The sequence below is a fragment of the Heliangelus exortis genome, chromosome 2, assembly GCF_036169615.1.
Source record: "Heliangelus exortis chromosome 2, bHelExo1.hap1, whole genome shotgun sequence".
NCBI classification, from domain to species: domain Eukaryota; kingdom Metazoa; phylum Chordata; class Aves; order Apodiformes; family Trochilidae; genus Heliangelus; species Heliangelus exortis.
This window is the reverse complement of record NC_092423.1, coordinates 11,399,840-11,415,512: the sequence shown is the minus strand read 5'-3', so window position 1 is coordinate 11,415,512 and position 15,673 is coordinate 11,399,840. Positions and strand designations below refer to the sequence as shown.

The following is a 15,673-nucleotide window of genomic DNA, read 5'->3' as shown; positions in this document are numbered from 1 at the left end:
TATTTAATAATTTAAGAGATCATTAATAGATGTAAACAAGAAATGTGAGATTTAAACCTTGAATGTCTACAGTGTCAGCATCATGAAGGATCAGTACTGGTCAGTTTTTGCTCAGATTTAGACCATAAGAAAACAGCTGAATAGTTCTGCACCTGTAGATGACTTGTAATGCTAATGTTTAATTTCTTTAATGTGAAAAATGTGTATTTAAACTTTTTAACAGTCCATTTAACTTTGATATATTGGATGCAAAATATAAGCAATCTGACCAGCTGTTTCCAAAAGCCTACATTAGTGACACTGCAATATCTGTTGTGGTGTAGCTCTTCTCTTTCTTCTTAATTGTCACTGGACATAACATCAGGTGTGGCCTAGGCGTGCAGAATAATCACTTTCTTCAGGAGCAGTTACAATTGCATGGCTATTATAGAAAAAGAATAAAGGAAGTTAGATGTCAGAAGGTTATAAGGACTACTGTAATTTCTGTTGTAGTAACTTTATATAGGAAGCTAGACTGTATTTTAAATAAAAATATTTTGTATTTAAGGATAAACTGTATTTCATCAGTACTTTTATCTATAAGATTGTATGTGGAATAAAGCCTTACTCCTTGACAAGGAATAGATACATGTAAAATGAAAGTAAAGGGATAAGAGAACCCCTGTTAAAAAGCATATTGGTTTCTTGCCTTTTGCATAGGTGTCTGCAGGACATAGGACTAAACTTATTTAAAAAATAGTGTTCAAGTTATGAAAGTGTTACTTCAGAGCAGTTTGGTGCCATAAAGAGGGAAGATGTATTTAGGCTTGTAGATAAAGTACACCAGAGCCAAAATGTAAAGGAAAAACTTAAAACAGACCCCTTCCTCTAGCTGACCTAGACTGTTAAGTTCTATTAAAGTGCTTTTCCAGTCAGCTGGTCGTTTTTAGCATAGCCAGAAAGTTTTTAAGGCTTATCAAGTCTTGAAAGTTAAACAGTGAACTTCAAGCAACAAAGCGTAACAACAGTTTGGTATATTCTGCTTACATTCATGTTGCTGGGCATTTTAATGGTAATCCCACAATAAGCAGTATTGAGAAATGTGACTTAAGGAATGTCCACTATTGGTGCTTAAAAATAGAAATTATTGCTGGAACCCTTAGATAAAACCAAAGGAACAAGTACAAAATGTGCCTTTGTACATAAGAAGAAGGATATGGGAAAACTGGAAGAAGTTTCTGCTTGCCTAAACTGCTTCACTGGTTTTCTCCTCATTAGTTGATAGCAGAAGTGCTTAAGGCACTGGAAAATGGACTTTGCCCTGGTCTGTCTCTGAAAAGCACTTAGTTCCTCTCTAGGTAGCAAGCAGTCAATAATGGTTAAATCACAGAGGGATAAATCTTGTTCATTGTGTACCTGATGAGGGAGTTTTCTCAATAGTTGTAAACTTTGCAAGTATTGCTACAACTTTATTCTGAAATTAAAACAGTTGGATTGTTTACTAATGGCATTTCTTCAAAAAAAAACCAAAACAAAACAAAAAATTATTTTAAGTAACTCCCTCCCCCTTTCCCTGTTCCTTGTTCCAGGGAATGCTAAGGAGAGGAGTGGCTTGGCATAGTTTTAAGTCTGGATCCAACCGTGTCAAATAACTTTGTCCCACAGAAGAATTTAAAAAAATGCAGCAGATGGCAGCAATGATGCATCAGACTTCTGTCCTTAAGAACAATGTATCTGCAGGCACCTTGAGGCTTCGTGTATTGGATAAGCTGGGGAAGGGCGTAGTCTTCCTCTTTCCTTACCTTGAAATTTCAAAGCACGTGTGCTGAGGAGGGGATGCATTCCCTAGCCAAGTCAGCAGTCTTTTTTGGTCAGAGGATTAGTGGTAAATATGAAATATTCATATTATGAAAACCCCTGAAATACGTTTCTTTCACATATATAGATCAGAGTCTCCCAATTTAAAGGTATATGACATATGACATTTAAATACATCATAACTTGTATTTAAGAATCTTAAGCATGGGTTTTTTTATTAATTTGTCCTATGGGCAGAATACTTGTCTGGGGAGAAGAAGGTGCATTGGCAGCTGTATTACAGCATTGCACATTTCTCTGTTACAGAGTTATAAAGAGAAGTAGGATAAAAAAATTACTCAAAATAAATACCGCAAAAGTTTCAGAGAGAATAGAAGCATTTCTTTCTGGTTGAGGAAGAGATTTTGCTTCTAGTCTGTTTTATGCTGTAAACTCCACTACTGTTACAGCAGGAGTCTTCAGAGGGGCTGTAATGCAGACTGAAGTGAAACATTTGAATTTCTAGAGTGCTGCTGGGCTTGCTCAGTACTGCCTTGTACTTAAGTTGTTACTATAAGATTATAAACAGTTTGGTATAGCAAGAGCTTGCTTTTTGTATTCTCTTCTACTTGATTTTTTTTTTTTCTAATCTGGCTCTGCCGTTCTGTGCAGCATTGTTTTTTCTCACTCTTCAGGTGACAACAGGAAACAAAAAAATACTTGTTTCTCTTTTGTTTCCTTACTCTAAACAGATGTGAAATACGCTACTAGCTAGAAATGAATTAGTAAAAGAGGAGCTGATGCTTAATTTATTTCAGTGTTGATAATAGATTTCTCTCAGAAGTAAGCAAAGGATACTGAAAACAGTGTGATTGTAGATTTCTATATTGAAGGTGGATTTACTATTATTACTATTTTATATGATTTTGGAAACAAAGCAGAAAACTTATAGTGTGGTGAAGATGGGGCCCATTATAGACAGCATAGGTAAGACTGAATCATGTCTTCAACCATATGTAAGCCAACTTGTCATGAAGGTACCTGTAAAATAAGTCACAATGACAATCATGCAAAGAGAACACCCAAACACATATGTACTGGAATATTAGGGCATGTTAAATAGTCTTTACCTTACAAGTACATTTTGCAGTAGAAATTAAAATAGATCTCTTAGTAGTTGGTTAAAATACAATGCTTTAATTAGGCTTAGTACCCCTGTATGCTGCTGTATGAATACAATGAAGGCAATTTGCCAGGCTAACTTAAAATTCTAGTTCAAGTACATCTTGATTAAACTTGCCATAAAGTGCACAAACAATTGAAAAAATAACACTGAGTTCAATGTACAGCTAAAAGAACATTTGAAATAGAGATTAAGAGTCTTACTTTCATCTATGTTTTCAGTATATTCAAGTAATGAAATAAAGGGGTGCTATAGTGGTACAGTCTGCAAATTTTCTGAAGGGTGGGGTCCAAATCTGAAATAATAGGAATGGATTTGAGTGACACAAGATTAAGTAAAGGCCAACGGGAACAACTCTGTTTACAGCAGAAAAGATTGCTGAGTACTTTCAACTTTTTCAACAAATAGATTTACAGTAGTAGAAGTTTTCTAATACACAAATAGAAGAGTGTAAAGTTCTAGCTGTCATACAGTCAGAAAGAAGCCAGCTTATATACAACAAAGAAAACTTATACTCGGGACAGACATTTGGTAGCATTTAGTCAAATGAGCATTTGTAAAAGAATATTCAGTCTTTTGAAGGTTAAATATGATTAATCCTGCCACAGTGCCATCAGACAGCTAGAGGCCCCTTCCATTGCTGTAAGTCACTGAGGTATCTCGTATGTTTTTTTTTTCATGCAGATAACAAATGAAAAAAAAAAAAAAGGCTTGGAACAGAATTAGCTTCTGATAACGTGCAATGACTGTTCAATGGAATACATGAGGTCTTATCTATCTTTAGCCTGTTTTTCCTAAAGAAGTAATCTTGGTGTAGATTGAGCTCTGGGGGGAGGGAGAAAAAGGAGAAAAGGGTTGAAAATTTATTTGATCTAAGAGCTTCCACAGTTGAGTTTTTAAATCAGATTTAAATGTGAGGCCAGAATGCATTTATCCTTGTACAGAAAGTAGGAGGAGTTACCTTAAACTTTAAGGGAAGCAGTTTTTTGGCACCCATGACCATTGTGAAAGTTGTCCTTTAAGTATTATAATACTTTGGATGAAGGAAACTTCAGGAAATTTAACAATGGGGGTTCATAAGACTTGGTAATACTTGTAAACAGACTGTAATCTCATCAGGAGAATTATTTGGCTTGAATATTACAGTACATATGATGAAATACTAAAACATAGCTCAGCAACTGGGATTTGGACTTTGAGTGGCAATGACATATGAACCCCTGCATGGTTTTAAAGTGAGCTATTTTTGGTGGCTGGGTGTTGGCTTGGCTCCCCAGTAGCAGAAGAAAGTTTAGTGTACAGAGGAAGGTGATTTGCAATGAGAAGACTCCTCTGACACTGCTTATTGAACATGGGCTGCTGCTTCAGTAAGGAATTGAATAACAGCACGAATGAGGAGAAAACTGGCTTATTACAAAAAACTGTGGAAGAGGAAGCACCAGAGTCAAGGATAAGTAAAACTTTATCTTCAATTTTAGGAACTGTGGAAAGGCAGGATCTGCATACAGTGGGAAGGACGGTTAATGGGGCAGCTGCAATAGATGGCATTGAACATGTTTGTAGCAATGATTGCACAGTGTCAAATGTTAAATCTGGGGTTTGGGATAGAAAAGCAAAACATCTGTCATATAAAAGCATGGAGAATACCCCCTGTGAGAGCTCTCGGAGGACGTATGACAGACCTTTTAGCTTCTTTAGTTCCTTCAGTCACCTCCTGAAGGTCTCTGGTGCATATGGAAATCTGCAGAAAAGTGCAGAAAAGAAAGATAGGGTTATTAAAAAAAGAGCACCTAAAAAATCTAGTAGTAATGGTCAGTACATGAGCAATATAGAAAATATTAATACTAGTATTAATAATGAAATTGCTAATAGTAATACTAATAATGAAAATGTAGCTGCAGAAGGGCATTGCTTGTTTGGTCAGATTTCACATGTACCAGAAATCCTAGACAAAGGCTTACAGGGTGAAATTTCCTTAAATAGAAATTTTTTGGAGCATCATGCAGTTGTTACATGTGACAATTCAAGGCAGAATGCAACAACAGTAAATGTTGACGACAAGAGTGACAGCCTACAGAAAGTTTCAAGTTCATATAGAGAGATGTCTCCAACATTTTCCTATCTTGATGTAGACAGCAGCCAGAATACAAAAGAGAGGGAGTTTTATAGTATTTGCATTGTAGATGCTGATGATCTCAAAGGGGATGAAGAGGTGCCAGCTACAGTGCGTGAAGAGATTGCAGCAGACATAGATAGCTCAGCTGTCACTGATGGAGGAATGTGCAGCAAGGGACGACCTCTAGACACTGGGGAGGAATTTCCAATGCAGCAATTGGCACAGGTTGAAGCTAAGTTTAATTCACAGGAAGAACTGTATGAGTATAAACAAGAGGATAGGTCAAATGTGCAGAAAAAGGAAACAAATGAATATTGTAGCATAGACATCCAGTCTTCTTATGATAACTTACCAGCTAGCAGGCATGAAGTGCATAGGTTAAATACTGACAATACAGTAACAGGTGGTTCAAGAGTGAAAGTATCTGATGAGGTGTTCCCTGAGAATCAACAAGAGGAGTTATATACCAAAGGTAATGTTGTTAGTGGGAATGAATCACTCCACAGAGCTTGTGATTCTCTCAAATCTGAAAATCCTGCTGAAGAGGACCCATCTGGCCCTGAATCAGAAAACATGAAACACAGTTACTATAGTTCCAGTGTATTGCTGAACACTGGAGCATATAATTCAGAAAAAACTGAGGAAAGTCATGATTCTGACATTGTACCATTTAGTTTAAGAAGTCATCCCTCAAGTGCTGGAAGGAATATAAATGCTGAACAAGTAGCAGAGAACATGACAGGTGACTTTAAATTATCATTTGGGTTACATGAAATGGACAATGATTCTTTTTTGGTGAGTCAACATGCAGAAAAACTTGAAGAAGGCTGCGTCCTAAAGCCAGAAAGTGAAGTAAACTCAAATGTGGAAGAGAGAGCATTTCAAAGAACCTACATTGATAGCCAAACATTTTCACCTGACTCTAGCACACATCACAGTGTTTCAGAAGAATTTTTGAAAGATAAAGAGAAATGCACAGGTACAGTTTCGGATAGCTGTGAAGCTTTGAGTATGACTGAAATGCATGAAAGCTTTGAAGAAAGTTCTGATTTTCAAACTCAAATTAAGGGTTGCACTGAAAACGAGACATCAGCTGAAGCAGCAAGCCCAAGTGGCATGGAAGAAGATGTCTCTGTGACTACTCTTGAGCTAAAAGGTGACATGTTTGAGGAAGTTGATAGCTTGACCAGAACTCAATCATGGGTAAGTGATGGCATTTTGACATCTGAGCTACGTAACATGAATGCAGATGAAATTTTCCTAAAGGAAAACAGCAGAGAATCTCAGATTTCCCAAGATTCACCAGAGAATAAAGGTAAAGTATGCAAATATTCAGATAACAAAATCACTGTTTCTTCTGTGTCTGTGGAACATGAGGATATGAATAAAATGGGCATGAACTGTAGACAAGACAAGCAACAGGATGTATGTTCCTTCCACAAAGTGGAAAATCAATGGAATGCGGTGGCTGACTCAGCCAAAATACCTGAGGATGTAGCAGAATCAGTAAAACAAACAAAATTTGAAGATCCCCTAAACGAGGCAATTGATAAGAAGACAGAAAATGTAGACCAGAATTTGGATGGTGACCTTGATTGTAGTAAAAGCATCCTAAATTGCAATAAAGGCTTCATTCATGATCAGAATATTTACTCTAACTCCACTGTACCTGTAGCTTTGGACAATTACATGTACAAGAGTGTAAAATCGATAGACGACACTAAAGATCTGGAAGGTGCCAGTAGTCTCATAGATAAAGTCCATCACTGTTTACCCTTGTGTCAAAACTCAGGTTCTCGTGTGCTTGAGAAAGTAGAAGAAGAGCCTGAATTATGTCACTGTGCCAGCTCTGAGCTGGAGGTCAGTAACACCCAAGTTTCTGTCAGGACTTTGACTGAATCAGGATCAAAAACTCCTGAAGAAAGTGTGTGTGATGAAAATGAATGTAATCTTCAGGATGATGAAGTAGAACAGTGTGTCAGCATCCACTCAAATGAGGAGAACCATATTTTTGGTATGTCAGCTGGGAACCTAGAAGCTTTTACCACAGGGGACTCTAAACAGTTAGAAGCCAAGGCTACTGAACTGCAAAACACCAGTTACATATTAAATACGCAAATGAATGACTTGACCCCAAATTGGGAACAGATGCAGTCGGATCACAAGATTTTCTCAAACAAAGAGCTTGGAGTTTTTGTTGACCCAGAGCAGGTAGACAAATATGCTGCTACTCCTTCCTATGAAATACACAGTGCCTCTCCTGGTGCCACAGGACTTGAGCGTGGCAGTGAGCAGTGTTCATTAGAGCTGGCAGAAGAAGTCATATCCAGTGACCAAGAGCACTCCTATGAGCTGGGCAGACAAAATCCCCAAGTTGAAATATGGTCACACTTCATCAGTTTTCCGACTGGCAATGCTGATTGGACAAACCAGCTATTCTCTGACACCATTACTGCTGGTAGTGGTGAATATCTGATGGGCTTTTTATGGAATAATGCAGTTTCTAATGATACTGTGAAGAATGACAGACTATGTATAGTTAGTGAAAACTTCCAGAATGAACCTGAAGATTTAAAAGGTGCTTCATATGCTGTGGAAAGATACCCATATCAGCTGCTAGCACCAGAAAATGTTGTTACTTGGGGATGGCAAGAGAAAGACAAATTTGTAAGTATTCTACAGAAGTAATTTAATGTTAAAACTTAAAAATGAAGCTAGGAATTGGAATGGGCCGATAGGCCACCTGTGTTTTTCATAGTTAAATAAATCGTGTTGTTTTCTTCTGAAGCTGACCACCTGTTCCTTGGCCAAAACCCAATGCTATAGAGTGCAGCATTGCTGAATGTTGATATTTTTTTCTTCTTAGTTCTGAATACATTGTGTGAAATTTTAAATGCTAGACAAAGTATCTTGGTTGCAGATTCTCAATTCTAGATGAACTTGAGATAAGCACCTCAGGATGTGAAAGAGAAACTTTGTGTCCTACTACTACTAGTGCTCTTTAATTTCATATAGGAAAAACTGTGGATTTCCTGAAATCTTAAAGTTCTTTAGTAGTAATTAGGAAACCTTTTGCTTACCTGGAGGTGATTATCTGAAGTGCTGTAGAAAGAAATGGCTGCAGAAGAAGCATGGGGACTGAGCTTGACTGGATCTTGGTTGTCTGGGGAAAGAAAGAACCAAAGCCAATCTGTGGCAGCTGCTGCTCCTCTGCCTTCCCTGCTGAGCCCATGCTTGGTGCTGTTGTCCACACCGACTGTAGCACAGCGGCTGTTCTGACCTTGTTCAGCAGCTGCTGTGCCTGGCAGTGGGGTGTACCAGGGCTTATGTTTGCTGTCTCAGGGGCAACTTTTTGTATTACAAATGGAAACAGATGGAACTTGCTGTCAGTTTTGAATCCCTACTTGTCAAGGAGTTGTGTCAAACGCTTCCATTTCTTATAACTCTTTTCTCTGCCATTCAGTAGATGTGTTTAAGTTGAGACTTCTTGGATCTTTTTAACTTCTGGATGTGCTTTCTGTGCTTATGGTACTGCACACTTCAAGCTAGAGGTTCATGGAGCTTTACAACAGTGCCTGTCTGAAACTCCGTGGTGTTCCTAGCATCCTTAAATTCACAAACCAAATTCTAATAAGCTTTTACAGTGTTTATAATCATGAGCAGTACTCTTTTCTCAGTATAATTATATTAAACCACACTAAAGATATTCTGGGTATGGAAGAACTTAATACATTTTGCTCAAAGGTCAGCAAAGCAAGAGAAAACGGTCACATGTTACTAGCAAAAAAAGTATTGCAGGTATTGGCAGTGCAGAGCAATCTCTCTGGAGCACACATACACCCATTATATAAATGGCTGCATGTAACCGTATGCGATCATTAAATGTGTCTTTCCAATCCAGGGGAGAGGATGTAATTTGATCTGGTAATTCATTATTTTTGTCCTGTCTAGGGGAAAACTAGCCTACATTTTTGTCAATGCTCTGTAGTTTCTCTTGAAGTAATGACAGAAGTTGTCATGCACACATCTCATTGCTTTCAATTTTCCATAATGCTTCCTTAAAGCTGTTACATATTTATATAAATCCAAGTAAAACCAAACCCTGTGCTTTTGTGTTTTGGTTTTTTTTTTATTATTATTATTTCATAGACACACATTATCTCGGTGTTGATTATAATATATTACAGAATTGCCTGAAGTTTAGTTTGAGTTAGTCTGCCAGTGGTGAGTAATTAAATGTTTATTGTAGTTTGCTCTGCCTGGCTAGCCTCTTCTGGTGATTTTTAATCAGGGAAATGATTCCTGTGTTGCAGAACTCAATTGGTTTTGTACCTGAAGTGATTATGTGATGACAATTCAGTGAATATATTCAGATGTGAAAAAAAAGCTTGACAGTACAATCATGAGCTGTACTTTTGATCCTGTTACTTGAAACTGTAAATATATAAGCATAGATACATGCTATGCACCCACAAAGTACATAATTGAATTTTCTTTTTCTAGGAGTCAACCAAGGTTTCAGAGTTAAATCCTAATGCAAAGGTGTGGGGAAATCATATGTTACACTTGGAAGCAAGTGGTGCCACTGACGGTAGTGTGAGCAAAACGTGGGAAGAAATACCTGACCAACCTCCAGATTCTTGTAAAGAAGGTATGAGTAAGAATTTCTAGCTGTTGCTCGACCAAAAGGTGAAGAATTCAGTACAGAACTTTCTCAATTTTAATTTCTTGTTAAAGAAATCAAGGCAAATGTAAGCAACTTTACATCAGATTTAAGTTTTAAGTCTGATGTTGCTGTGGTTTGAAGGAATGCTTTTCTGAGTGCATTTGTCTTGTCTTCTGCAGGACTGGATGCCAATGGTGATGGTGACAAACAGCATCAGAATGCAGTGCTGACAGAGCTGCAGGAGCCATCACCAGCTGTTTCAGTGTCAGACCAAACAGATATGAACCCTTTGGCTCTTGATCATTCTGAGTATGAGTCTATGCATGAAACCACCCAGACGGGTAAGAGAAAGCTGATATTTACTTGGACTTGGTTTAAGAAAGTAAAATCTATTTTGAGTTGTATAGTGAGCATCTAATAAAAGAAAAAAAAAAACACCAAAGAAAAGTTTAACAAAAAAACCCGCTTCAGAACAAGAGAAGCTACACCACTTTGGTTGTTCTGTATATGCATTCTGTAAACAGACCCTGAAAATCCTGTTTCTTTTGCTCTCAGCATTAGACATACTTGGAAATCAGTCTCTTCTCAATTAAGTGTTGTCCTTAAAAGATACTGCACAGAATGGATCATAAGCACTGGATATAACTGAGTGGAGTTTTCTGAAATGGTACTTTGAATAGAGTCCCTAGTGTATACGTTTACATTTAGATCACATCTATTGTTAATAGATTGCATATCTTCTGATATTCTGTAACTATGCTTTTGAAGATATTTTTTCTGAATTGGTTTGTTGGAAACTTAGAGTGAGGCCAGAAGCACAAAGTGCCTTCTTTGCATTGATCACTTGGTGCATCAGTCATCTGCTTTAGTCAAGGTCAAGTCAGCTAGGAATTGGTTAGCTTTCTAGGATAGGAAGATATCACCTAAGTCAGTTCAGTATTTTTTTGAGATGTGCTTGTAACTCCTTTTCTAAAACTGCTTCAAATTTTTATTTGGAGACTGGAGGTTAACGAGTAAAGTCAGAAAAAACATCTTAAGTATGAACTGTTCCTGTGCAATTTTGGTGGGTGGTGGACTAATAAACAATGAACATTTACTGAATTTGAGGATTTGTTTATAGATATACAGCCAATATGAGACAGTGATTGAAGTATCTACTGTGTAATACAGCAGAACTAAGTTTAAACTGAAGTATCTTTATTATTAGGGGGAAACGAACACTTGCAGCCAGACGGTCAGGAAGATTTACGAGAATTACTGAAAAAAACACTGGAATTCTGCTTATCTAGGTATGTATATACCTAAATGTACCAAACTGGAGGCTACACAACTAACAGGAGACACTACCTAATTTTGGATGCATGTTAATGTATTTCACAGGTGTCACTTAATACTGATGTAAAAGTAGGAGATTTTTGGGGAAGTAATGCATAAATTCCACAGTATTGTATTGATGTGTACCTTTTAAAGATTGCATGAAACTTCTGGGCATGAAACAAATTAGCCAGTGTATTGTTTTAAAGGGAGAGTAGTTAAAATTATAGATCAGATGAGATTTTAGCTTTTTTTTTTTTTTTTGTAAATTAAAATAGACTATCTCAAGCAATTTTGTAAGCTTTGTTTAAGCTTATAATTTTTAAATTTGCATTGATACAAACCAGAATTTTGTATGTGCATCTGTAAAGTCCTTTCTATTTTAATGATCAATGCAAAAAATTAAAAATATAAATTAAGGTCTCTAAATCATACACGCTCCAGTACAGACTGATGCAAGATCATCAGAGCAGTTTGCTTGTACTTAATTATTCTTAGTACTTGTGTCTAGATAAAAAACATCCTCAACACATGTCTTAACCTGGAACAATTTCTAATCTGTATACTTCTGCATAACCAGTTACAGTCAGTGGTCATTTGAAGTAATGAACTTGTAACAGTAATACACATTTGTGGGGGAGTTGTGTAGAGATGTCAGTACTACTGGTGAAGGAGAAAAGATATTTTCATGTTTTCTAGGAAGTGAAATATAGTAGATGAATGGACTGGGTAGTTGGTGAAAATGCTGAAAACAAATTTAGTTGAGCAATTTGCCTTCTGTTATGTGATGAGTTTTTGTCTGAAATATTGGCAAAAGTTACATCTGTGACATTTACCCATTTTTTTTTTTTTCTCTCCCTACAGAGAAAATCTTGCCAGTGACATGTACCTTATATCACAGATGGACAGTGATCAGTATGTGCCAATAATGACAGTAGCAAACCTTGATCATGTCAAGAAACTCAGTACTGATATGGATTTGATTGTTGAAGTGCTGAGATGTAAGTGAAACCCTTTCAAGGCTAGAAAGCATTTTGATCATTGCTGTAGGAGTGTTAATCCAGATTTTCAATTTCTCCTCCTTTTTTTCTGTATTACAATAAAATATCATCCTTTTTCTTTTAAAATGTTATTCTTTTATTCAAAGCTCTCCTAGATGCAGTCCTGTGTAATGTGCTCTAGGTGATCCTGCTTTAGTGAGAGTTGGGCTAGATGATCTCTAGAGGTCCCTTCCAACTCTGACAGTTCTGTGATTCTGTGAAGCATGAAGTAGGGCAAGCACCTTCTAGTTTAGCCCATCACAACTATAGAACTGCAGGTTTATCAAAGCTATTTCACTTTTGAGGGAGAATAATGTGAGTTTAAATTCTCAGAAAAAGCTTTCGGATCGTACCACAAAACTAAGAAGCAAGATGTGCCTTAGAAGCAAAAGTTATTTAATTATAATTTCCTAGTCTGGAAGAGTGAGAAGAGTGTGGAGGCTTTAAGGAACATGTCTCTTCAGTTTTTCTGAAAGTGTCCTCAGTCATCATCTGCTTGTTTATTAATGTTCAAAAATATTTTAAGTTTAGCACAAAAAAAAAAAAAATTGCACTGTAAAACTGAATCTTCCCCAAGTGCGAAGCTATTATTCCTGACAACTAAAGTATATTTTTTCTTTTCACTCTTAGCATTGCCTTTAGTCCAAGTGGATGAGAAGGGAGAAAAAGTTAGGCCAAATCAGAATCGCTGTATTGTGATTTTGCGTGAAGTACCTGAATCTACCCCCATTGAAGTAAGTATTTAATTGTTCAGTAAAGAATGCTTTTCCCTTAGAATTTAGAAGATTTTTTTTCTAGATTTCAATAAGCATGTCACATTTTTAGTGCATGCTTAGCTGTTTTCTAACAATAATTCTAAACCTTTGTTTATTGCATGTGTTTGGACAGTAAATATATTCAATAGAAGCATGTTCCTCATAAGAAGACTGTTAAGAGCTGCAGCTCTGCAGAGAGCAGAAAGTTGACAATGCTGTGTTTGGTAGAGATACCATAATTTTCTTGAACTCCAGCTTATCCATATGTACTTAGTGCTCAGCCCCTTGGATAAATAGCAAATGAAGATGAGGGGAGGTAAATCCTAGAATGGAAAATGCTGCTGCTGCTCCTTAAAGCTTGTTCAGTAAAGTACTTAAAGCTTTGCAAACATTTCCTTAATGCTGAAGCTAGAGGTGTCAGCAAAGCACTAAGGATCTCCCAATAGCTTGTGGAATGAGTGTAAGAGTGAACAACTTGATTCTTTAAAATCTATTCAGTGCAACTCTGTAGCTGCAACTATGACAAATGGAAAGACTATTGAAACACTTAAACCATAGATAAAACCATCTTGAATTTTTAAAAAGGAGAAGGCACAGATTCTTGATGGTGGAGAGGTATTTTAATTTGCCCTTTTAATTTTACAAGGAAGAATAAAGATACTGAAAAATTTGTTTTTCTTGACACTCTTTGTATGAAAATTAAAAGTATTGCAGATGAAAAATCAGAGTTTGTCAGGTTCAATATATTGACTGAGTGGTCACTCTTAAATGCTTAACAACAACAAAGTTCTGAAGAGTTTATTTCAGACCAGCTCTTTGGGAAATAAAGAGTTTTATATATTATGTCCTTAAATTTGCTAAACTGGAAAATCTAGGCTTAAGCCTAATAGGATACATTTTCTGTCATAGCATGGTCTGGCTTTATTTAAGCAGCAAAGTTAAAAAATGCTGTAAGGCTTCCCAAGTTGCATTGCTTTTTGATGGTGCTTCCCTCAGCTCTGTGACAAAAAATATACAAATGGGTTAAAAGTCCAGTGTCCTTTTTTGCCTCTCAAAACTAGCTGATTGATTTTTCTCCAGCTCTCTGCTGAAAGGACAGGATTCTCCTATACCATGCAGCATACACAGGTTTTCTTCTGGCTCCATGGTTTTGTAGACTGTGGGAAAAATAGGAATTTTGCTGCACTTGATGCCAAATATAAGTGTGTCAGTATGGCCTATATAACTATTTCCCCTGATTAAAAAGGAGCAGGCAACTACTACTTACAGTGTGGCCTTAGAATATGCTTGTTCAAATTCATTCTAGTTAGCAGGGGCATCCTGCAGGTGTTCTGAAGTTCTCAGTTCTGTTTTGTAAGCCTGGCAGTGCTTTTTATCTATCTTACCTGGTGTTCCAGAGTTCTGCACTTTAAATTGATATTTTCTTCTATCCTCTTTTTTTTTCCTCCTACTCTTTTCTCTCCCTTCTTACCAAAACCACTTTCCTTAGGAGGTAGAAGCACTGTTCAAAGGAGATAATTTGCCTAAGTTTATCAACTGTGAGTTTGCCTATAATGACAATTGGTTCATCACGTTTGAATCTGAAGCTGATGCACAGCAGGTAATGTTATTTTTTTGAAGCATTTTAGAATATAACACTAAACAAGGGTAAGATGAGTGTGGATTCATGGGCTGTAAACTGTATTATAAATGTGTAACAATTTAAAAAGAAAAACATCTAAACCTCTGAAACCAGTAACACTTCCCTCTAGCTAATGTCCAGTTACCAGTGCCATTAAATGTCTGTCTTACAGTGCCCTGTTAGAGTTTTATCTTGTTCATATATCCTAGCTTTCTGGACAAAGCTATAATTTTTCATATGAAGAACATTGATATTTTAGATGACACATTGAAATGCTTCAATCATAAGACAGAAAATTTTGTTTTAATGCTGCTGAAACATTTCTGCCATGACAAGTATTGCTGAATACAGATTACATGAGTGATTTCTAGAGCACAACATTAGCAGACACTTCAAGAATTATTGCTCACCTTAGCCTGCTGTCAAAACTTTAAATTATATTTGACAAATTTTATAATTATTCTTTTAAAGGCTTACAGATATCTTAGAGAAGAAGTGAAAACTTTCCAAGGGAAACCAATTAAGGTAAGTAAAGGTTTACAGGTTTTTCAGGGCATGTGTGTGTGTTCTGGGTTCTGTGAGGCTCACTGTCTTTTCTAGTGTAAATTTTAAGTGCTCCAATCTTAGTTGATATTTTACCTGAAGGTGGGTTTTGAAATGTAGCACATGCCATTTTATTTTTCCTTTCCCTCCTTTCTGGCAGTGGTTAATCCAGCCCAGCATCTGGCCAGCTGGGAAGGAGAAAGCAGTGTCCAGTAAAACTTTGAGAGCTTCTAGTTTGAAAGATCCTGATTTATTTTAAGGGGCTACTGTAATAAATAACCTCATCTCCTTTGCAGGCAAGGATAAAAGCAAAGGCAATAGCTATAAATACATTTTTGCCAAAGAATGGATATAGACCTCTGGATATGAACCTCTACACGCAGCAGCGCTACACCACATCCTTCTACTTACCTCCAGTATACAGTCCCCATCAGCAGTTTCCATTGTACAGCTTAATTGGCCCACAGGCCTGGTCAGCCACACACAGCTACCTTGACCCCTCATTGGTAAGTAAAAGCATTGCATTAAAGCATTCTGATATGAACTGAATAAACTTAATGGAATCAGATAAATAAGGATAACTTATTTTCCTGCTGGAAGATTAAGAGACTAAGTTCTAGGTTAACAAGCTATTGCCCTATTCAGCATCTTAAAGTAAA

At 36.8% G+C, this 15,673-nt stretch overlaps 1 protein-coding gene across 5 annotated transcripts in view; it reads left to right on the top strand.

Annotated features, from left to right (window-relative positions):
• Positions 1 to 15,673, top strand: part of LARP4B (La ribonucleoprotein 4B) — a 53,306-nt gene that overhangs the window by 21,495 nt on the left and 16,138 nt on the right. For 4 of the 5 annotated variants that reach the window (XM_071734778.1, XM_071734777.1, XM_071734780.1 and 1 more), the window contains 8 exons: positions 9,579 to 9,726; positions 9,921 to 10,082; positions 10,949 to 11,030; positions 11,920 to 12,056; positions 12,726 to 12,829; positions 14,340 to 14,450; positions 14,943 to 14,996; positions 15,311 to 15,520. In XM_071734778.1, coding sequence (XP_071590879.1) covers positions 9,579 to 9,726; positions 9,921 to 10,082; positions 10,949 to 11,030; positions 11,920 to 12,056; positions 12,726 to 12,829; positions 14,340 to 14,450; positions 14,943 to 14,996; positions 15,311 to 15,520 — 1,008 coding nt within the window. Of the gene's footprint in view, positions 1 to 100; positions 7,743 to 9,578; positions 9,727 to 9,920; positions 10,083 to 10,948; positions 11,031 to 11,919; positions 12,057 to 12,725; positions 12,830 to 14,339; positions 14,451 to 14,942; positions 14,997 to 15,310; positions 15,521 to 15,673 lie in introns of those variants that run through there. The other variant, XM_071734776.1, reaches the window with a different exon arrangement.